General features: G+C 36.6%; 1 protein-coding gene across 1 annotated transcript; it reads left to right on the top strand.

Annotated features, from left to right (window-relative positions):
• TACR3 (tachykinin receptor 3) lies at window positions 1-23676 on the top strand. Its single transcript, XM_064710910.1, has 5 exons — window positions 1-187; window positions 806-847; window positions 1903-2053; window positions 19364-19560; window positions 22452-23676. The coding sequence occupies exons 1-5, from the start codon at window positions 3-5 to the stop codon at window positions 22765-22767; spliced, it is 891 nt and encodes a 296-aa protein (XP_064566980.1). The 5' UTR covers window positions 1-2; the 3' UTR covers window positions 22768-23676.
• Window positions 23677-25382: the final 1706 nt, after the last annotated feature.

Genomic DNA, 25382 nt, shown 5'->3' with positions numbered 1-25382 from the left:
ATATGGCCATTATTGATCCCTTGAAACCTAGGCTCTCTGCAACTGCTACCAAAGTGGTCATTGGGAGCATATGGATTTTGGCATTCCTGTTGGCCTTTCCCCAGTGCCTATACTCCATAACCAAGGTGATGCCTGGGAGAACTCTTTGCTATGTAGCATGGCCAGGTGGTCCAAAACAGCATTTTACGTAAGCTTTTGTTCTTTTAAACTTGTGCATGGTGGTGTTGAGACTTGCAATGGACTTGGCAAAATCTCTGGCATTGTGCAGATACTCTACACGCAGAATAACTAACAGCTTTGATCACTGAGAAATGCAGAGCCAGTTTTCTACGGATGATAAAGCGTTATGTGTGATAAACAGAACAAATTTATTCTCTTGCACATCTGAGTGTGCTCCTTCCTGTGCTGCATTTTTACCGTCATTGCTGCATGTAAGATCACTACTTCTATACAGATAGATGGTCAGAACTGGGAACATAACATGCAGTTCAAAGCAAACTTCCTCTTTATCCTAACCAGGAAAAAAAAAGGCTTTCTAGTCTCTCCTCAGAATCATTTAGGTTAGAAAAGACTTCTAAGGTCATCAAGTCCAACCATGGACCCTACACTACCAAGTCCGCCACTAGACTATGTCCCTGAGTGCCACATTCACAGGTTTTCAATAAATCCAGGGATGGTGAATCAATTGATTCTCTGGGCAGCCTGTACCAATGCTTGACAACCCTTCTCGTGAATAAAATTTTCCTAACATTCAGTCTAAACCTTCCCTGGCACAGCCTGAAGCTATTTCTTCTCTTGTAACTAGGGAGAAGAGGCAAACATCCGTCTCACTACAATCTACTTTCAGGTAATTGTAGAGAATGAGAAGGCCCTAACCAGCTGGTTTTTTCTCTAGAATTCTCCATGGGAGTGCTGGATTTTGCCGCTTCATTCTGTTACTTATGTCAGATATTAGTCCAATAGAGAAAACTAGATAACCTGTAACTGATTCCACTTTCTGAATGTGAGAATATCAGTCAATTAAATTAAATATATCCTATTTGTCCCTCTGGTAGAGTTAGGAATAAGTGGCTACTTAGGCATCTGTCCTTTCATGTCATCACTGACATTTAAGAAAAATATTGTGTTCAAGGCTGAAAGTCTGTGTAACTATCTAGAATCAAATTTGACCTTTTGCTCTTTATGAGGAAGGTGAAAGACATCCTAGTCACATATAATTTTTATCACTTTAGGAGCCACTCACAGACATTTCTCTTTAGGGCAGGAAGGTCACTCTCAGTGACTGTTGGGGATCCTTCACTTATCATTCACTAGGATTTCATCTGAAGTTGACATTTAACCAGGAACTAGCAGGAGGCAAAAGAAATGATCTTTGTTTTCCCAGTGCTGACATCAGCAGCGGTGACTATACTGCACACAGATTTGTGTTGTCTGTGTGCACAGATCTGCCATATGAAGAACGTTGGGTGATAGGACTCTTACCAGAGTTTTTGCATCAATATATCACTAAAATACTTATTTTCCTCTTTATTTTATGGTCCAGACTAGAGCTCCAAATGCCTAGGTTTCCCTCATGATACTTGGTTGTGCAATTAAACCAACTCATCTAGTTATGGACAAACCCACCCTATTCTGCAGTCAGTAATCAGAATAACCATAGAGTCACTCATAATACACTAGTCCAGGCTCAGCATTAGACACCCCACAAAGCACATGCATTAAAATGTACATAAATTTGCAGTGCAATTCCAGACTTTCAAAAAGACAGTGAAAACACCAAGGACTGGCCAGTTAATATAAAACATGCTTTGTGCTAAAATAGAAGTCTTGACTTCTAGCAGTCCATTCCATTGGTATAGCTCCTCTGAAGGCACTTACCACCTTACTATCTTTTCATTGCAGGTATCATGTTATTGTGATTGTGCTGGTCTACTGCTTCCCACTGCTCATCATGGGCATCACTTATTCCATGGTGGGAATTACCCTCTGGGGAGGAGAAATACCAGGCGACACATCCAACAAATATCATGAGCAGCTCAAAGCGAAGAGAAAGGTACTGTTCCAGTAAATCCCACTAAGTGAATACTTATAAAATCATCTGCAATTGTGTTGCAACATATCACAGTAAATTCTTTCAGAAACACCAAATCACCTGAAATAGCAGTAATGAGAGATCAGCTTCAATACAAAATTTGATTAAGTTTGACAAGTTGTCTTCTCTGTTCACTGGCTGTTCTTTTCATAACATTAATGTTTGTCATTAAATAAAGGAAACATTTGGGTTTTAACTTCTTACTCCACATGTAGCAGCACAGACTGTGCCTGCTATGTGGAAGCTAAGGCAAAAAAGTTTAGCCTTCAGAGAGTTAAGATACTGACTTTTGAACAATGGGCTAGCAGACCATTAGCTCTTGTTAGATAAGATTATTATCCTACTGAAACAAAAGTGAATCTTGCTGTAACTGTGAAGTGATTAAGGTCCATGCATATTTGAGATAAGAACTGATCAGCCTCTTTGTAATATATAAATTAGATTTTTAAACAATGACTTTATTGTGAGAAATGCAAACAAGTTTTCCCAGATATTTTCTTTCAATCCCTTTCACTGTAGGTATTGCTTAAACTCACTAGATTTGGGATTGCTTATGAACTACTTGACCATCTCCAGTTCAGTTTTCCTAACGTTGCAGTGCAATGAAGGTTTCTTTCCTACAACATTCTTTTTCTTAACCTAACTTTTCTTATTTAGTAAGACAGCCTTCTGCATTTTTATTTCTGACACAATTTTTTATACTAAAATCTATTTAACCTTTCAGACTTGAAAAAATCATACCCTAATACAAACTTCTAATTCACAATGATGAGCACATTTTCAGTTGCCCAGTTTGCTTCCTGTTGCTGTATGTTTGAACAGTGGAATATGCTACTGGGCTGCAGCAACAGCAGAGTGGGGCATATTGGGTCCTGACAGAACATGAGATCTCCTGCAAATTCTGGAGAACACTAACATTTTCATTTCTTTCAGGACACTGTAGAAATAACTTTCTGTAACAGATACATCTTGCAAAAGCAAATGTGGAACGGAAGTTATTAAATTATTGCAGAACCAGGACATGCCAGAACTGCAGGACCTGTTATCAAAATGACTAAGTAAAATAATCACCTTGTGACATAGAAACTAGAGGTCTCTGAAGACCAAATCTGTTTTTTACTCTATGAAACAGAGAGCCCAATTAAATCCCTTGAATACTTTAAAAGCAGCACCTGTTTAGAATTCTAAATATATACAAGAGACAAGGAAAAGCATCCCTAATTGAAGGATTTTAAATGTGAGAGTACAGAGATGCATACCTTCAAGACATGCAACAAGGGAATTAAATTATGTGCAGATATATTATAACTGCATCAGTGACTTTATGGGTAGAGCTCCATGACAGCACTCTAGCTACACTGCTGTGCTCTCCAACAGGATTTATGAAATAACTGGTATTTGGAAAGATGAATCATAATTGGTTATTCATGGAGAGGAACTAACAGACTGGAATCCAAATAAAGCCATAACTCAGCCCGCCTCTTATAACAGAGCTAGTGCTTTGCCCTTATCAGACAGAGAAATAATCTGTTTCTCTTGCTATTTAGTATATAGGTATCAAGACATATGGAAAACCTGTGCACTTATAATGAAGGAGAAATATATTTTATATTGATTGTTTAATATCAGGCAATGTTACAGCACAAAGGTGTCTGATTAGGGTTGTTTGAAATTGTATTTAATATTAAGAAGTTAGTGAACAGTTCATGCAAGACCTTTAAAAGAAACAATGTTTGCCAGCAAAAGATTTGAAGCTTGACGAAGTTGTTACTAGTTCAACAGATAGTCTCATCACTTCCTATATATGATTGGGCAATACAGTCTGAATCCTCCTGAAAGCATCATTCCTTCATTGGGGATGAAGGATTCAAAGAATTTCACACTGCACACTGTAGGCTGGACAACACAAAGTCATGCTTAGTATTGGTAAGGTCAAAGACCAAATATTTAGAAATTCAGGACTGGATGAAACTACAAAAACCTTTTTTTTTTTTTCCTTGACACACAGCTCAAATATGTCAGGCATTGTCCCATTTAAATCTGCCTGGTATCAGTTTTTTGAACTTCTGAATATTTGCTACATGCGGGGACTTTGCAGCCATTATTCCTTCTTCTTAAAGCCCCTGGCATGAGACTGACTAATGTCCAGCTGAACATCATCTATTCTCCTGCAATTTCTATTTTCATTATATGGAATTATAGTCTCAGTGGTGTCACACATAACAAGTTTGCACAAGTGTCTCATAATATTATTATAAGATTTGCTAGGCCAAAATGTTCTTTATATCCACTGCAAATCCCTGTGCTCAGATGTTGTCTCCACATCCTGCTTTTGCTATCTAAAAAGTCCCAATCATTCTTTCAGCTTTACTTAAACCATAAGAGGGAATAATAATGTACTGCAAGTAAAATCAGTTAGTATTGTTTTTATCAAGAGGTACAATTCTGATAAACCAGTTTGCTGAAAAAAGAACATTTATTTCATGCTATAGCCTGGCCACAATGGAAAGAATACAGAGCAGCAGAAAATGCTCTCCTTAACTTCCGTATTTCCTTTACTGTTCCTTTTACTTATGACTGTTACTTTGTGATAGTATGTCACCAGGCATCTTTTTCAGTAAATTTCATTCCTCCACACTTATACTTCTGCATTTTCTTCTTCTCCTAACATACCCTGAGGTGTCATCTCAATTTATTTTAGCAATGAAGATTGATTAAAAGACACATTGTTTCAATGTATTTCTTTCTCTCAACTTTGAATATGAAATGAGAAAACAAGTCCCATATGCTTGCTTCTCACAGCCTCTGTGAGAACTCCGGTATGAACACTTCACACATATTTCTCTGGTTTGTTCTTTTTTCCTTTCCCCTTCTTTTCATAGATTTAGAGAAAGTCCAAGGAAGGGCAGCTAAAAATGATCAAAGGACTTAAGAAGTGATTAAAATGGCCTGCACTTTTTAGTTTGGAGATGAGGAGGCCAAGGGACAAGATGTCAGCATTTAGAGAAACACAAAGGTAGTGGATAAAGTGACTGAAGAATTGTTGGTCACCAAATCCTGAAATGCAAAAGCCAATAGGAAAGGAGCACAAGGCTGGTAGAAGAGAGAGCACTTTAAGAAAGTGTAATTTAAAAGTCAGTAAAGGGCATCTGAAAGGTTCTCCTGCCAGTTGCTTATTATCTCACCGATTTCAGAAAGGTTTTAGAAAAATTAACAAGCAATAAATTCATAAATCATAGAGTTGGAAAAGACTTCCACGATCAACAAGTCCAACCTCTGACTAGTCTCCACTGTCAACCAGACCACAACACTAAGTGCCATGTCCATTCATTTCTTGAACACTTTCAGATATAGTGACTCCACCACGTCCCTGGGCAGCCTTTTCCAATGACTGACAACCCTTTCAATGAACAAATCCTTCCTGATGTCCAAAATTTCTCCCTAATATCCAAGTAGATACTGAAAGGATGAATCAGAGATGCCCTCCTCTTTAATACAACCCTGGGACAGTATCAGGAAAATAGAAGATGGAAAATTGCCAGGTTCATAGGGTAAACAGCACCTTCTACTGCCTCTGAGACAGAACAGTAGGATAGATGGGGAGCTGTCTGATTTAGAAGGAACTGTCCTATGTCTTTATGCTCCTGTTTTTACATAGCAGTGTAGCCATAAAAACACTCTGATTTCTCACTGGCTTTCAGTACCACTAAAAATGCAGGTTTTCCTTTTTTATTTCTTTATTACATATGAATAAATTACATGAAAACACATTAATATGTATTTTATACCACACTTTACAAAGAGAAGCACTAGTTAGAAATAATGATACTTTTGCTGGCATTAAAGAGTAGCCAAACATGTCAGACCAGAAAAAAAGGAGATTAATTGCTTCTCTATGGAGTAATTTATTGTGGAGAAGAGGCAGGAAAAAAGAGAAAAGGGAAAAAAAAAACCCAAGAAGTCAAAGCCTAAAACATTGCAGTATGGCATCAAAACTCTTGAAATACTGAATTATGGGCTGACAGATTTGAAAAAACAAGACTCTACTCATCACATAAAGCTTATTCAAAATAAATAGGTGATGAAATATTACACTATGAACTCACAGATCAGATGATAGCCAATAATTAACTCTAAAATCAGAGATCCTTCTAGTTAACAAGCAACACTAAGCCTAGACAGACTAGGGTTAGATATTGCTCCATTCATAAAAACTTTTGTGAAAGTTTGCATCCAGCCATGTGAAACAAAATGTTTTGATACTCTGGGTCCAAGGGTTTGTCTTGCATGTGACTTCCTACACCATCTTGAAACTTCACTTTTATCCTACATATTTGCTCAGACTTCTTCAAGGTTGGAAAGCAATTGCTTCCTCATGGGAGTGCATAAAGACATAGTAAGTTGAAAATCTTCAGTCAGTTATTTAAAACCAGTTATTTAAGCAACCCATCTTCTGGCTTATCCCAGCATGGGAATCAGCACTGTAGTCTCCACTACCTTATATTTATATGTCATTTTCAAAATGACATAGGGAATAGAAGTTTAATGCAGCAGAAAGCAAATATAACTTGATTATCCTAAATTCAATTAAATCCCCCTCTGCAGTCAACTACTCTACACAAATTTGTACTACAGATTTCAAGGGAAAGCCCAATCTTGACAGCTGACATCCTTATATATACTGAAACATCACCTGTGACTAGTTTTTAAAAGTCAGACAGTAAGAAACACAATTTTATGGTCTTTTTTTCAGGTAATGGTTTACCAAGGCTGCACACATGTCAAAATATTCACTACACATATTTAGGTGTGCAAAGAGAAGCAAATCCTAGAACACCCTGTATGTACAGTGAAGGCATCTTCACCCTACATACAATCTAAGACTACAGATCACCCAGATCTGCCATGCAACAGATGTCTGCTGAGGAGAACTTACATTGCCATGGTGCCTTCCTCATCATTTATTTATTCATGGGTCATGAGTGTTTCCACCTTGAAGATTCGTTTGTGCTTTTGCACCCAGACAGGAATGACTGCCATGGTGGTCAGACACAACTCTTCCCTTTAGCTGATCTTACATTTCTGGGAGTGATATGTGAAACAACCTGCCCATCCTGCTGTGGGGTAACAAGGTGCAGAAGCTCAGTTTGCTAGGAATACTGTGCATCTCCTGCCAAAAATAGGGGCCTGTATAATTCTTTGGTCCATTGATATACATCTTCTGTAAATGTGTCTTCTCTTTGACTTTGCAGAGAGTGGCAATGAAAACAAAGTACAAAACAGACTAAATAAATACTAGAAGAGAGCTAACATAGAAGATTAAGCTGGAGAAATAAACAATATTTTAAGAAGAGGTGATCTCAGTGATCTAACAGTCACAGCACTATGGCTTATATTGTAATGTGTGAGTGGCTGCGTGGCTTGACTAGCTGAAATTTCATGCAGCTACAGTTAAATTACCATTTATCCAAAATGCTGATGCACAGTGAGCATCTTGCTGGCCAAAGCTCTATCATGATTGAAAGCCACAGGTGTACTTAAGTGCAGCCACATTGACAAATTTAGCAATCATTGTTCAGCACATTCAAAAAGAAAAAAGGCTTAGTAATATGAGGTTGAAGAACAACTCGCCCCAACTACATCACTTCTGGGCAGTCCACTGCTCTGTTATCAGCCAACAATCAATAGAAACAGAGATGCTTTTTAAAGACTGCAGTCCTTACATAGAAATGTCCCTAATTAATTCCTCAGGCAACTGAGGGTGTAACAAAAATATCAAAGTGGCAGCTTATGCTCATACATTGTGTTTCCCCTAAGCAAAATACAAAGTGACCAAAAAGTTTCTGAAGTGGTTAGTCTGACTTTATTATTTAATACTTTTAAGTCCGTCTCCTCTGAGGTTATAATCACATAGTCATGTATGTCAGATTTTGTGAAGCTACTCTCAAAATTAAACATTTTTCAAAATTTTCATATCAATGAGTCATGAAAAGTTATGTGTTTGACAATGTCACATTTCTTACTTAATGTAAGGAAAAAGAAAACGGGAAGAAGGAATTCTCCGATGGTTTTAAAGGGTCTTTAGAAAACAAACTCATCCTTTGTTTTCCAGACACTGGAAGATGTCGAACTGTGCTGCCCAGTGCTTTCTCCACTTATTCATTGAGTGTCAATTTGTGTTCTTTCAATGGTAAAACATTAAATGAAAACAGAACAAGAACCAGCCCTCAGGCCTGTCACCACAAACAACTCCTAGAGAATTCCATTGATATCATCTTAAATCTCCATCTTGTAAAAATCTCACTAACCATAGAGTTCAGTTTTCCAGCTAAAATTCTTTATAGACAGCTCCATGCCATTATTTTCAGTTAGCTTAATTAATTACTTAACATCCCTCACTGGTGTCATGTTTACAGATGCTTTTTTATGTCCATTTCTTCTCAGTCTTTGTTTACATTTGTTACATAAATAAAACTAGTGCTTCTAATCATCTTTTATGTAACATCTTCATGCAACAAGTGACCAAAACCAGACAAGGAAAGCCAGCAATGTAGTGTCACCATGGTCGTGCACAGGGGTAACTCCTTGTTCTCTACTGAGAATGCCTCATCTAGAACATCCTAATATTTCATTTTTTTTCCTTTCATGAAATGGATGACCTGGTCTTGCTATAATGAGTCAATAACATTTGTCTCCTCCTCTTTTGTTCACAACAGGCAAACAAATTCACAGCAGATAATTTTATTAGTCCTTAATTGAGCAAATCCCAGAATTTTGCTGAGTATGATCCTACCTGTGGACATACACTGTAAAACAACGCATCAAAACTAGCACAGTACCAGCGCAGCAGTTCCTATCTGCTCTGTGATATCTGTGACTGCCAGCACCCCACCAGGGACACAATCACTACTGGTACCATACAAAGTATATGAACAGCACTGTGAAACTTCATTTCTGCTCCCACAGTTCTTCCACATCACAGTTCCTTCTCACTTCTGCAGCAGCACAGTTGCTCAGAAGTGTCTTGTCATCAAATTTATCTGGCATGCCTTTATTTTGCTGTACAAAACTCCTAACACATGAAATTAGGTAGATCTCAAGATTGATGCTTAGAGAACATACCCCAGATTAGAGAGAGATTAGTATGAAATACTTTCAATAATATTTTTTTCTCTCAACTACCTTTCCAGTGGAAAGTGTTTCCCAAATCAATAGTGAAATGTAACAGGCAAAATTACTTACAAACATTAATAACTAAAGATAGGTTTCCTCTCATTCTGCTTCAGGGCACCTCCCACTATGATATCCTTAACTCTGACTATTCACAGGAATTATGAAATAGCCTTCTTAATATGGCAGATGCAAACCAATCCTAATTAAGCTAAGCCTGACTTCACAAAGTGCAACACATGCCTAAAATAGGGTTTGTAACCATGTAGATGGACTAAGTTACACAAGGAGATGTGACATGCTTCCTACAGAGCACAGATGCTTACCCTGCCTGCTGCCCTTCTCCATGGCTCTGCAGGTGTGAGCCAGGACTGGCCATTAACAAGGTCATTGGACCCAACTGCAAATGTTAGTGTCCACTAACATTTTGAGCAGTTGTTCCATAATGATAAAGATAAATACCCTGCCAGACGCACCAGGTTGCTATTAACACTAAAGTCAACGTCTCTATTTGCAAGTAATTGCTATTGCAGTCAAAGTTTGCAGAACAGGACTTTTTTTTAAGCTATTTTTTTTAAGTTTTTCTTGAACTTCCAAAGGGTAATGAGGGTCATAAAATCACATGAGTATCTTTCCTGGTGAAAATACTTGCAGAATAAGATAGTTGTTACTATTTTGACCAGTAATATATTCCCATAGCTATCAAAAATCTCCACAAGAATACAGAATACTAACATGAAACTAGCCTGATTTAGGCTTTTCATTTACAATTAAGTTCTTGCACAGTCATCACATTAATGACAATGTATGACCCCCTCCTTAAACACATACACACAAAGAGGCACCTTTTTTTCCATTAGGATGAGGCAGAATAACCAATAATCTTTGGTTTTACATTTTAAAAAGTTCTGTAAACTCTTTCTATTACCAAGTATATAGACTCAAAACCCACCGAAAATGTAGAGAATGAGCAAAGTAACTATTAATATTGTGAATCATGATTTCTATTTCACAGTCTCACTCTTCAAATGCTTAGAAATTGCCGAGGGAAAAATTGAGGCATGAGTACAGGAGAATTACTGTCATTGCATGTTAAACACAAAATATTTTTTACAGAGCTGTTTTATGGTCTTAGAACTTCAGGAAAAAAAGGATTCACCTATTCTCTTTTTCAAGATTTTTTTCCTAGCAATTTGTTCTCTTTTTAATGATCTGCCCATAACTTTGAACAAGATTTCGTACTGAGGTAGAAATAAAGTCAGACATCCTCCTGATCGCTCTCTGAACATGACTGACACAGTGAAATATAACAAAATTATTGGAATTATTGCTCTTCTCTGCTCTCTATCTCCAAATAGCTACAGAACACTCAGCAGCAGTACCAGTTTCCATTCATTGCCTCAAGGTCCTAAAACTCAGCTATGCCCTGTGAACAAACACATCTTTCCACACCCATCATCCATGCTTCAAGCAGCAATCACAGAGAAGTAAAAGCAGAGTAAATACTAAAAAGGGCTTTATACTGTGCATACGCCTTGCCAGTTTACCTATTTACTGACAAAGTTTTCTGGTCAATACATTTTTATAGAACAGCTGGCAACATCTCCAGGTCAGGAGCAGATTTAAGAGATTGGTTCTGCATGGTCAGTGATTAGGCTCAGAATTGTGCACTTACAGTTGCTGTGATGTTTCTCATTATTTTTATATTTTCCATCACTATTGGCAGAAAATTTATGTGAATTATGAAGTCCAGGCACAGTCCTAGGGCAAAAATTTCTGCTTACTAGTGCCTCATATATTTAAGAATGGAAGTAACACTAGGTTAAGAGACAAAAAATTTCAACAATGCTTCACTCTAATGTAAGCGAGCTCAGTGTGTTTTCAAATGCATTGCTGAATTCAACTATACATGTTTGTTAATAATAAAACCAAGATACCTACAAGAAAGAGAAATGAAAGCCAAGTATCTCTTTTTCAACATTCAGATTTTCAACATGGAGATTAAGATCTTCATGTTTCAAATGATGGAACTGGGTTTAAGATAGACTTCACTTCTTCTTTGCAGTTCTCCCCAAGTTCAAGTTTGGGACCTGTCCCTCCAGAACAATAACCTTAAAATGCCACATTCAGGACAAAATGTGTTCTTCAAGTTATATGCAAATTTTTTCACCAGCATATAAACCAACCTTGGAAACTTCAAAAGGTCTTTTGTTGTATCATCTAATCTGCAGTCAAAGTCATCCCATTACATATGCTAAATTATGATCACATGAATATTCTTGTGTGTACATGGGTGCATAAAAACACATTTGTGTATATATACATACACACACACATATATATACACACACACATATATATACAGAGAGAGAGTGCATAAGAAGCCACTTCCTCATCAAATCCCTGTAGGGAAGTCATGAACAAATTAATTTTAGCATGAGTTTTCAGTGTGCTGAGCTTTCCAGAACACTGCCAAGCATCTGTGTGGTGGAAAGCCCAGGAAATCTGATACAGATCACTCATTTTGGAGGACTGCAGAGCCAAGACCTGTATATTCAGCAGAACAGAACTGCAGTTCCAGTACTACACCCACACACTTTGGCATTTGTTACAGGATGCTCTTCATGTCAAAACAAAATGTAACTCCAGCACAGGTTTTTTCTGAGTTAAAGCAGAAATCTACACGCCTCCACACAGAGGGGTGTCTATGTTATGTCTATTAATGCCTTGTCCTAACAAATCTAATCCTTTCACTCAAGAATATAATTCTTTAGAATTAATAATTCTGTACTGCAACCTATTCAAAGCACCTTTATTTAATTACTCATTTTCTGGGGTGGATAGAAGTAGTTTATTTCCCCGGGTTTTAAAGCATGTTTCCTAGGAAACAGTTTCAGCCACCCTGGCATGGGTCAGCTCATACTTTATTCCGCAAATTGGGATTCCACAGGAGTATCAAACCAGTGCAACAATGACCAATGTGTTGACCACTATGGCCAAGCCCTGTGGATACTTCAATTCTTGAAGAAATGCTTGTCTCTACAAAAATAAATGCTTGTCAAGGTAATGACAAGCATTGTCATCACACGTATCAGCATGACTCCTGATACTTTTCATCAGTAATTGACCAGAGCAATTACTCTCTCAATACTTTTTATTGACCAAGTATTTCCAAAATATTATGTATGGGAGTTACAAGTCTACTTCTCCTACTAAATTCACAACCTTGTGCAGTCATTTGAAGAATGACAAAAATAAACTAGGTGCATGAAAATGAAAATATAAACCTCAACCTCACTGACATTAGCAGTTTCATTTGAAGTCAATTTATATGAAAATGGACTGGGGAACAAGATTAAAATTTTTTGCCCTTTTTTTTTTTTCTTAGGTGGTAATAGAAGTTTTTTCTTCAGACTTTGAAAGAGAAGATGCTCTTACCACTGCAAATGCATAATTAGGATGGCAACTAAAAAATAGCTTTTATTGTGTTTTTCTCTAACAGAATTTAGTCATGCAATTTAAATAAGTACAGTTCAGGAATAATTCATAGTTATTTTCTTATCAACAGAAAAGAGAAGAGGTTTTTCAAACTATGTAGGAAACAATCTGCATTACTTCTCATTATTTTCTTGTGCCAAAATTCTAGAGAAATATGGTAAACATTCAAATGGCTTCTAATTATATAAATCTCTTATTTAATTCCCCTAGGTGATTAAGGTGGAAATAAAACAATTCAAACAGTAGTCTTTCCATATGAAATAAGAGTCTGTGCACCTATTCTGAAGATAACAAAAGGTACCCATTTCATTTTAGGTTCAGGAGGGCAGATTTCATTATAAGGAGCCCACATAAAGTAAAACACAAGTAGGATGGTATGCAACTTTTGCATAATTCATCATAGCATTAGTTGGTTATTGCAGTGTCCAATACATAAGAATAATTTTCAATAGAGAACATTCACTAGAGCCATTCCTTCAGAAGTCTTACATGGAAAATTAATTTAAACACTGAGCCTACAATGAGGACTAAAGGTTCCAGAACACTTTCAGAATTATGTCAAAGTGGACTTCAGAATTAATTACCCCTAATAGCAAAAAAAAAAAAAAAAAAACCCAAAATATATTATTATTTTATTTCCCCCCACACCAAATCACATATTTGGTTGGAGGCCTGGAAATGAATTCTGCCCCATCATTCACTCCTGGTAAAAAAGGAAAGTATTGTAAAATAAGTGGTGGTATGAATCTTAAGCACAAAAGCACTTAATCAGTTTTTCTACTTTTTTCCAAGAACTAGATCTCAGGTTGATAATCATGCCAAATAACACCAATCCCACAACAAGCACTCAGAGTCATTTTCTAAAGAACATAAACTTCTTATGCCACTCAATGCTTAAGACCAAGACAATGATAAAGGCCACCTACCTTTACTTGCTGTCTAGCTTACAGAAAACTCTCTTAGGCTGAGTAGCAGACATGAGCCTATTGCCTAACACTCAACAATCTCCTGTGAGAAAGTGAGACATCTCTTCTTGGATAAAGTAACGAAACTTGTGGAAACTTTTCCTCCTTGCCCCCGGTCAGATGCTTGTAAAATCACACATTCTCAAGGAAAATAAAACTCTGAGCAAAATATTTACCTCTTCTTTGCAATGGAACAGATATTTCTTGACATGCTGAGAGAAACTCAAAATCGCTGTCAAATTTGTGTTCTATGAAGCTTTGGGGGAAAATAATTTAAAACAGCAGTAGCTGAGACCATTCATAAAAAATGTCAGAATTGCTTTGGTTTGAGGGGAGTCCCACATTGGTGAATTTGGAAGAAAGCAAACTAATTAAAAACTACTTCACTCTAGACAAGAATATATTTTTGAACTTTTGAGCTTAACTAAAAAGTAAATGGTTATTAATTCTGTTTGCAACAAGGGATTATGCCAATTGAAATTAAAAACAGTTTCTTTATTTCAAATAACTGAGAAAAACAGATGGAAAACATAAGTCAGAAGACTAAAAGTATCTGGAGGACTGGAACTGGCAAATACCTTGTCTGGTTGAAAGACTTCCAAGCGTTCTCATACTTTCTCCTCCTAAATGTGCATCTCCTTCAACTATTGATAATCCATCCTTTCCTATGGGCTGAAAGAACACAGAAAATCCCTGAGTGAGTCAAAGCACTTGGTACCTCAGAAGTCAGCTCCATCTCTGTACTACTGCCAGCAGAATTACCTTTGAATCCTAAATTTCTTGCAGAAGAGAGATAGTTTACTCCAAATAAGCATCATGGAGAACAAAAGCTATATTAGTGTTCCTTTCTCTCTGGTGCCTCATGCATAAGTGCCATGTATGTCCCCAGGACTGGGAAGTGGATTTACTGGCTGCATCCTAACATGCTGGGAGAAATACTTTGTGAAATGTTAGTGTGGTATTTTACTTCTCCCAAGAGTACAGGGCCAAAGTTATGATTCCAGGGATTATCTGTGAACTGTGTTTAAGCTATGTTCATGAATAAAAAACATCCAGGAGAGGGTAAACAAGACATTCTTACACTCCGTGGATTCTTAAATCATTTGCTTCTCGTTCATATCTGCATAAACCCAGGAGTAAAAGTTCTGAAAGTAATTGTTCTGTGTGACATAAGTGGAAATTAAATCAAAAGCGAAATTCCTGTACTTGTACAAGCAGCAGTATCAAAGATGACTTAGAAAGGCAATAAGGAGGTGCAGAGAAGATTGAAAAGGAAATGATTGCAGGGTCCAAGTCTTAGGTATTGCTGGCAATTCATTGCCTTGCAATGTGAATGGCAATATTCCTCCAGCAGCAACTGAGTCTCTCAGAACAGTATATATTATTCCCAATCTTTCAAGAGCTGCTCTCAATGCTACATCTTAAACCAGACTACTCTTCTAGCTATTCTTCATGCAAAATAAAAACAGTATGGAAAAATAAATGTACTTGCTGGTTTTTCTAAGTGCAGCAGAATCTATTAGCTCCTTTTCACTTTTACTGTTCCAAATATTTCACAGCAAAGGCAAACGTGGAAACTCCAATTCCAAAGAACTTACATCGTTTTTGCTCTTTCATATACATTTTTTTCTCATTACATTCATTAATGAAAGAATATTTCTTACTCAGAAAGGATTTAAGGAATGGATAAAGACCAGAAAGCACATAAATTAGCTTTTTCTAGACAGAGTTTTTCTTAGACATAGGCAGCAGTGCATTAGTATCAGCAGAACTGGTTGATGAAAACCAATGTATAAAAATAAATACCTTGATTTTACATTTACAAATCAAGCCTCAAGACTTGCATGAAGGTTGCATAACTGAGAGACTCAGTGCAACTCATTTAACAAAAGTATTGCCTAGAACAGAAAAAATCCTCTTTCTTCCAGTCATGCTGCCCACAATATACACAGAGGGAGATTGAACAGAACACCAGGAGAAAATGGTGCCACTGGGATAAAAGATTTTGACTGAAATTCACATTTTGGAAAGCTCTGTGGAGAAATGGTGGCAGGAACAGAACAAGATTTTAAGCTAAGTAACTGAATTCAGTCATTTTCTTGCTTTAGAAATGTTTCCTAATGCACAAGAGAAAACCTTTCTAATCAATTCTTTGTAACTCAGAACAGAAGAAAAAGCAACTGGAAAATAGTAATATCTCAAAAACTGAAACAGAACAGACCTATTAAAAAGAGTTGGGTTTTTTTCAGTTACAGGTTTAAGTAGTAAAAAAACAACTGAAGGTCTTTTATATTCTGCAGTTGGACCTGTAAAGTGTCACTGGGGTTTCTTAATGAAACACCACAGTGTACTGGGAAAAGACAATCAAGTTTTTGTGGTAAATTCATACTGGGCCTGTTTGTTTTACTTTCTCTGTTGGTTTACAGGCACTTGTTCATCAGAATTTATTCCAAGCAAACTCAAGGTGCCCTGGGTTTAAAGACTTTGAAGTCACTTTCAGTTCATAGTTATTGATATAATCAAGAAATGAAACTTTATACTGGAAAGACCAACATTACAGACAAGAACTGCAGCTATAAAATGGAAGGTATGGCCTTGCAGTGGGTGCCTCTCCCTGAAAGGGAAAAGGACATTGGGAATAATCTCCCTCCTTCTCCTGATTCTTTTTTTCCCCTCCATTTTTGCCAACACATAGTCATTCTTAGATAATGACATGAGAACAGACTAGGTCTTTTTGATTCCTCTCACAATTTTTGCATTTGACTTCAAATTTAACCTTAATTGCCTTCTGTTTCCAACAATTTCACACCACACAGACTTATAACATCTCACTTATCTTCTTGTAGGAAATATGTCAATAAGTGCACTGTACTATATAAATACTTAAAATGACATGCAAACCTGAATTATTAAGAATGTAATGTGCTTCACTGTCTGTCATTCAAGTGACTCACTACTTCACAAATTAAATCAAACACTAATGTCCATCTAAAATCATCTGTAGCTTGTTATCTAGTTTGACTATTTGGTTCAGAAATTTCTGCTTTCAGAAGGATGATGACTTAATATTTAATCATGGATTTCCAAAGAGAAACAGCAATAAGAAAGCCTTATATGAACCTCACTCTTTTAAACTATAAGTATTTTGTTTTAAACAAAAGAGTAACCTTGCAGGGAAAGATGCAATTCTCTGGGGGTGATTTGGCATTTTTCATTTCAAAACTTAAAACATTCAAAATTAGAACTGAATTGCCTGAAATTGTGACAAGAAAAATTTTGGATTTTCTTTGCAGGGTAAAAGTTAGTTTGGGATTTCTGGTCCCTTGAAGAAAACCTGAAATGTTGTATTTAATAGTAATTTAAACTGAAACTTCATTCCTTCAAAGTTAATTTGTGCAGCAGCTGAAATCTAAAAGCTGGTTTCCGTACAGCTTGTGAAGGTTTATTAGCTTTAGGAGACCTTTCAGTAGACTCTAGAAGCACTTCTTGCCTTCACTTCAATATCCCACAGAAAACTAGACAATGAGCATTTGGATATCAGAAAAAAGACAAACAACTTTCTTTTGGAAAAAAATTGACACAATTGAGTAGGCCAAACAGGCAACATGGACTCTTTCTGTGATTTCCAGCATCTCTGGGGCATGAGTGACACAGATTAAGCTACAACAGATTAAGCTCAACCAGATTGAGCTACATTTGTTGCTGGGATGCTTTACTGTTTTGGTTCTCAAGCACTGCACAGATGAACTGTAAGTTGTAAATACAGATTGACCTGTTTACACTCTGAAAATTTTGACACAAAATCCTTTCATTCAGTACCTATGATATTCCAGTGATGACTAATTCTAGGAACAGTTTCACATGCACAGCTGGAACTGCAAGGCCTGCTAATTAAATATCAAAATAAATAATGAAGACTCTCAAGTGTTCTGAAATTACAGAAATCCTGAAAGGTGCTGAAGTAACACTTATCATTTCTGACAGATCTATAAAAACACAACAACAAGCAAAGGGCACCTGTAAATCAATGACAGGGAGTTGAAGTAACAGGTAAAACTACAGAATTAAGACTTCTATCTATACAATGTGTGCAAGGCAGAGGTGTAAGTCCCCAGCAGAACAGTGGAAGTTACGTCAAAAGCAATGAAATAGCAATGCCATTTAATGATAGACTGATTTGACAACATATCTTATGCATCACTTCACATACATAGTTTAGTCTAGAAGTTTCTGTCCACATAAAATCATAACCTTTTCCTCCCTACCCCATAAATCACATATATAGTCCCATAAACTTCTATATATGCCTAGACGCAGATACACAGATATACCTGTGAAAGGCAGAAGTGATACCATGCTTTGGTGTGTTGCTTTCCTTTATAAAACTGATCTTCCTACTCACAGGATGATTTATAGTTAACTGATGAAAAGTGCTTCAGAAGAACCAACTATTATAAATGTTTTATATTTGGCCAGATGTCTCTTTTTTGCCTTTAAATGATGATCAGTGCACATATATAACAATAAGCATTCTTATAAGCAAAATCTTGCACATTACAGTCCCATCCAGCAAGAAAGATTGTTAATTGGTGCCAGCTATTAAATGAAAAATTGCTTTATGCTTCCCATAGGAAGATGTAATGAGAGTTAAGGAGGATACCATAACATTTATATGTAAAATTATTTAATTATGTTAGTTGGAATTTTATAAAAACATTAACCAAACACGTGTAAGTATGGCAAATTTCAGCTCTCTGGATTTTTCCCTTGGTAAAACTAGAAACAGTATGAAATGGCACTTTGTACAGAGAAAATACAGGAACTGTTCATAGAGATCCCTGTTATTCCTCAGTATTCACTAGTACAAATGAACAAGAGACTTCCCAGCATGGATCTATCATGTCTAGTTCCGTTTCAGCTACAAAAAGAAAACCTGTGGTGTAAACATGTGACATATTGTGCTGAAAATGGTATCTGGACTAGTATTTGACATAGCTGAAAAAAGAAATGTGGGAGCAAAAATTTTACATGAGTTGCAAGTTTTCCTCACGTGTTTGGAGCACAAAGCAGAGCCCCTCTTCATTTGTGCTCACTGGAAACTATGGTAGCTAACAGATGCCATGCCTGCGGAAAACAACAAATAAGGATTACCAGCCAAGGGAATTGTTAGGCTCTGAAATTACACAGGATGCTGCAGTTGCTCATTTCCTACAACCTAGAGATATCCATTCAAATCACATCTAAAAACTGGGGACAAGAAATAGACTTGCAGACCACAATAAAAATAGACAGCAAGGTCAATAAAGGCCAAAATGAGGAGTCCAAATAAAACACACTGTAAGCTTATGCCATGGTTAGATGTACAAAAAAGAAATGATATTTTAGAGAGCCAAATACATTACTTGCAAAAATCAACACAAATAACTTCAGGAAAGGTTTTCTTGCTCTTTTTTTTCAGAAAAAGAGGATCTCCAGTCAAGAAAAAAATAATAGAGTCAGATTAAAAGGAAAAAGTATAAGAAAGCATTTTCAGCTTTCCTTTGACTAACCTTAAAAATTAATTACAAGAAGATTATTAATGGATGTTGAAATGCTAGCCCAAACTAAAAAGGCTTAATAACATTATTACTTCTTTCAGGTGGTAAAAATGATGATTGTGGTTGTGCTGACATTTGCGGTCTGCTGGCTGCCCTACCACATTTACTTCATAGTCACTGGCATCTATCAACAATTAAACCGGTGGAAATACATTCAGCAAATCTATTTAGCCAGCTTTTGGCTTGCCATGAGCTCTACAATGTACAATCCCATTATCTACTGCTGTCTTAATAAGAGGTAAGAGCTGGTTATGAAATGAGGTGCATAACTTCACCAAGAGCATAAACTGCTTAAATGGAAAAAAGACACAGAATTTTCACTTAAATAGATTCCAGTTAGCGGGGAAAAAACAAAATAAATAAAAAAAAAACCCTTTCTTAAGGTTTGTACTTGAAAAGAAGCCCCAAAAACCCAGAGGCAGACTTCCAGTAAACATTCTGGTCTACTTAAAATTTGACAGCAAAATGCAGTTTTCAAAAACCAGTCCTTTCCATGTGCACCCCCAAAATTTTTCTTTAAAAACCTATAGCATTTTAATGGTTTTGGTTTGCAAAATATAAAAATAAAGAAGATGGTAATCAGTGATATAGACTGCAAGCTGTGTGTTCACCAACTGTGTACCAAATTCTGTTTTGCTGGAAGAATGCAATACAAAATGTGATTAACTGTGCTCTGTAGATCTCAGCATTAGATTTCTACTGCGCTCCAAGATCTGCAATAGGTTGATAAATATTATACAAATATTTATAATTTCATTACTTAATACTAAATTACAGTAGTGTTTGATAGCAACACATTATGCTCTGAATTTCAAAGACACTGCACCTATTGAGTTTGGCAACATTGTACAGATACTTGCTAGCCTGAGACTACTGCATTCCAGAATAGACTCAGATCTTTCATTTCAATTTATAGGACCAGGATCTACACAAACCTCATCCTGGCCATCCTATTCACCAGTATTTCTTCTAGCATTACTGGATAAAGAACACCAGGAACAATTAATTACTTCACAAACTCAGTCAGTACGAATCAGTATTGATTAAGTAATCTTAAATATTGTTTTAAATCTCTTTTGACTTAGCAGCCAGTGCAAAGTTTAATTACGGTCAAACTTTATAGCAATATTGCACAGTATTCCTAAACCCCAACTAAAGATCATGTAGTACTTGTCAAAAGGAATCTAATAAAAAATGAAGTGAGCAAATCCTAACGAGTTTTTATTGGTGCAAAAACACTAGTGTCATCCTTCTTGATGAGGATAACTTACGACAATTCCATTGATGATCTTTTAAAAAGACAAGGCAAATGACAAAATTCATAGAGCCTTCTGCCTTCTGATGAGCTTTTCATCATTTACAACTGTTTAAAGACAAGGTAAGGTTTTAGCGTGCCAGAACAAAACTAACTCAAATGGCATATTTTCCATTAATTTCAACAGAAACCAAATTTCACTAAGTGTCCAGTGTCTGCAAAATCAAGGACAAGGAAAAATGAGGCCTCATTTTTTGCAGTTACCACCATAAAACTTCTAAACCAATCCCATTTTCTTCAAAAACTTTTTATGGCACAACTACAAAAGTATTTATAAAAAAATAGTATCTCTGATGTGGCTTACGTTGACACTTGCAAACTGCATAATTAAATGTCTGGATTAAATAATACAGTCAAAGAAAAATTAATATTTTGAGACATACTAAAGGTCACCTTTTCCAGAATTTGATGCAAGAATGAAGTCCTGGTGACAGTGCTCTTATAATTAAGTTCCATATTGAAATGAAGATACCAGAATATCTGCTTCCTTTTCATTAGATAGGAAAATAGAGCTTGTTGCTGGGAGTCAGATCAATTCATGCCTCTGCTGGATCTAGTTATCAGACAAAGTTAGAACATCTATCCCCAGCATCATCTTCCAGGCTAATTAGGATATTACGTATCTAGATAAAGAGAGCATTATTTCAATATGAAGAAAAAACATGCCCTGAATTAGAAAGAGGATGGAAAGTGCCAAGAAAAGTAATACAGTTAAAAGATGGTTTGGTTTTACAATTCCTGTCCCTAAATCCATTTCCATTAGAGGTTCTTTCAGTATTTTTCCAAAATTTGGACTGCATGTAAACAGAGAAGCTGAATAGCAACCTACCTGCTCAGTTGTCATCATGTGAGAACTGCATGGCAAACTTTAAAATTTGAGGAAGAAAAAGTCACGTCTGTGAGATCTGTTAACTTTACCTAAACACTTGATCTGAATTTTTACCTACAGTCATCACTGTGGTAATTTAATCACTGCTCCAAAAAAACTTACAGACAGGATAAACAACAGAGCTGATTGTTTAAAAAGAACAAGAGCAGCAAGAAAAGGGAGGAAGATAAGCTTTAGGTCAAGGTGAAAAGGTGTTCTTTTTCCATTTATACACAGAGAATTGCTTTTCTAATTAATATATTAAGCTTTTATTCTGGAAATGCATACATACAAAATGTAACAATGGTCTTTACAGTGAATCCCTGCCTCTGTACGAGTATTGCAAACACTGATGCTCTAAAGCCTCAAAATGCCTGTTTATAGATTGCTCACATTCAGATTTCAACTTTCTAGGATCCTCTTAATTATTAAAAATTATTTTCCAAATATTTCACATGAACAATTATTAGTCATTAACTCATTCCCATATAAGCATCCCTGTTAGAGAGAAACACAGAAGTGATATTGAAATTTGGAAATTGGGATGGCACTTTACAGAAAAGTTACAAAGTTCCTTGCTGAAAGAAGATGAAAATATAGGTGCAGATCTCATTAGAGGTCAAATCAAAACAATTTCTGTGAAGACAGTTCTGTGAAAGTTAGTGTTTGTTTACTTTGCAGAGGCAAAAGATAGGAAATTCATTATAAGGAAAACACCACTATTAAAATGCAAGGACAGCATACAGAAAATCAAACTGAAATGAGTTACCACTATCTTTTTTGTCCTACTCTGACTTCAGTCAAGAAAACTCCCACTGACTTCAGCCCACCCAGACGTAGGGGCAGGATAAGTGGCCAAGTCAGTATCCTGGCAGCACTCTGTGCTTTCAGATGAAGGCCTGGGGCCTTGCAAGCCCAGGCTTTCACCAGGCTTCTTTCCTCCTAGGTTCCGAGCTGGCTTCAAGCGAGCTCTGCGCTGGTGCCCCTTCATTGAGGTGTCCAGCTATGAGGAGCTGGAGCTGAAGGCAGCCAGGTTCCACCCCACGCGGCAGAGCAGCCTCTACGCTGTGTCCAGGATGGAGTCCAGCATGACCGTGGTGTTGGACACCAACGATGGAGACAGCGTGCACGCCAGCCATAAGAAAAGAGTAGCTCCAAGGGACCTGAACTTCAATGGCTGCTCACAGAGGAATTCTAAGACTGTCTCCACAGCCTCAAGCCTCATCAGTTCACTGCATACATCAGCAGATGTTTATTCCTAAACATTTCACTTTGCTAGAAGGGCAAACACTGGACAATGTTCTCCTAGTTTGGAACTCGGTATCCATACCACAGGAAAGCAAACCAGATTCCACTAATAAACCCTAGCTATAAATATTGTGAGATTTTTGGGAAATCTTTTTCTTTGTTTTGGAGAGGAAGAGGAATTTGAAGACCTGTGTATGTCTCAGTCCAAAAGCATAGTTGCACCTCAGCCACAACAATGTTTGTAGGGATTATCCAGAATAAACCAATGGCATTAAAAACTTTGTTTCAGTTGTCTCTGACCAGTGGCATTCATGTTTGACTTACCAAAACGTAACAGGCTCCTTTACTTATTGAAGCAGAAATGTACTGTGTTTTCCATTACGTGTATTAATTCTACAGTAACAAAATTACGTGATATTTGATTATAAAGATGTATTTATAATGAACACCTAATGAGCCCCAAGTCTATTAAGCTGTTTCACAATTTAGCTCCATTCCCAGACAAACAGATAAAATTAAGTTCACATGAATGCAGTTCAGCTCTCTCTGCAACAGTAATTTTACAAATGTATATAAGAACATGACTAAGAGACTAAGTTAATTCTACCAAAGTTTGCATATTAGTAAACATTAGATTCTAATGGCATTGTATTCCAGGGGAATATGTTGCTTTGATGAATCTCTCATAGCTTTGTTTCTTAGTTCTATGGGTAAGGTCTGTCACAGTGACCTTAACAGAACCTTTCTGATTGACTTTAGAAAGACCAAAAGATTTTAAACTGGAGATTCACATATGAAAAAATAAGACTGTGGCAACAGACTCTTTTCAGCAGAAGATAAAGTAACAAGACTCAAGATGACAAACTTCCACTGGGAAAAAAACCCTATTTGGGCTCTTTCCACAAATTTTCCATAGTTTGATCCATGCAAAAACAGTCCTGTGCCTGCCTCTGAAAATATTCTAGGCATCCTTACACAGACATGTTCCCAATAAATTCAGACAAAATCCACTTACCATCACTGTTGCAGAGGAAGCTGAATGTAACAAAAAAAGGGACCAGAGAGCAGCCTTAGTCTTAGTTAAATGACTGTGTCAGTTGCATGGATAGACTGGTTTCATGAATGTTTGTTGTCAGTTGATGAAAATACAAACAAGAGTGTGAATGTCTTCCCGAGTTAGCCAAACAAGCATAGGACAGGGTCTATCTGGCTGAATCCAACACAGTACCAAAGGTGAGCAAATAATAAAGAGACATTTGAAGAGAGAAAGGCTTGAGCTGGCTTTAGTCCACATTACTTCCCAGCAACTGGGGATGATCAGCTTTGTGACCATGAGCGTATCAAACAAGATCAGTAAAACAAGAATCATATTTGTATTGTGATTCATGTGCATAGTCAATTGTTACGTTCTGCTAAGTGTGAACTTGTACTTGTATAGTGATTGCAGTGCACTGTGGTATCAGTACATCAAAATCCTAAGGTAAAATACCCTCAAATACATAAACCTGAAACATTAAATTCTCCATGTACGGAATAACTGAAGAACCTGATCACAGAATATTGTACTCTTACAAATATGAATCACAATTCCATACTCACACTTTTTCTATCTATGGCCTGATATTAAATCCACTGAAAAAATCCATTCATTAATGACTTCCCTTTTAAATGTTGGTCCATGCTTTTCAACAGTCTATTTCTCTAAAAAACAGGTATTTTCCAACATTGTAAGTGTCATGCTCTCATTTCTCCTTGTCTTTTTTTAGTGTGTAGTAATCCAGCAAGTGTCATGCAATGCCTATAAAATACTTGTGAATTTTTTCCCTTCAAATACTCTGTTTTAAGAACTTTAAATCTTCCCAGGTTTTTAGCAACTCTTTTAAGAAGATCCAGGATAGTCACACACAAACAAAAAATTATGCTAAGTATATTAACCTGATGGTGATGTACTACAAACACATGCTGTGAAGTCCTCTGTCTGCTTATGTACAACTTCTGAGAAACATAAATAGAAAAAATGTATACTTGTTAAATAAACAGTCTTTTCTAACATGGCTATTACAAAATCAGTGTCGATAAATTTACTGTTTTTAAATGTAGAGTATAAATTTTAAAAAGCTGTATATAAAAGTACAGCAGCATAAATGTATAAAATATCATCTTCATGTAACATTTAGGATTTTTCATTGTCAAATATCAAGAAAGCAATGATGGCCTCCAAACACTTGTACCTCTAGTGAAACAATTTCACTTTAGGTGTTTATGATATGACGTCCTGGACAACTAATCCATTGATAATATCTCTATATTTTCGTGGGCTAGAGGTATCAAAACACCCTCACCATTTCTATAGTTCTTCTGAAGTTACAGGATATTCCTGTATAATAAATTGAGAAATCTCTCCCTATAATCACAGCATTGCTTTAACAAAACATTACAGTGATAATGTGGTGCAAATCAATCTGTGTCTCAGCCCCCAAGAACATGCAGGGCTACACACTTAAACAAGTAGCACAGCAAAAGCTGTGACTGACAGCAGCTTCCATACGAATTACTATTTCTGAACAAGCATTTTCAGCAAGTGGCCTGGTCACTATAAAATTCATTATAGGCCTCCTGACACCCCTCA

This window comes from Zonotrichia leucophrys, chromosome 4, assembly GCF_028769735.1.
Source record: "Zonotrichia leucophrys gambelii isolate GWCS_2022_RI chromosome 4, RI_Zleu_2.0, whole genome shotgun sequence".
Classification (NCBI taxonomy): Eukaryota; Metazoa; Chordata; class Aves; order Passeriformes; family Passerellidae; genus Zonotrichia; species Zonotrichia leucophrys.
This window is presented reverse-complemented; position numbering and strand designations above follow the sequence as displayed.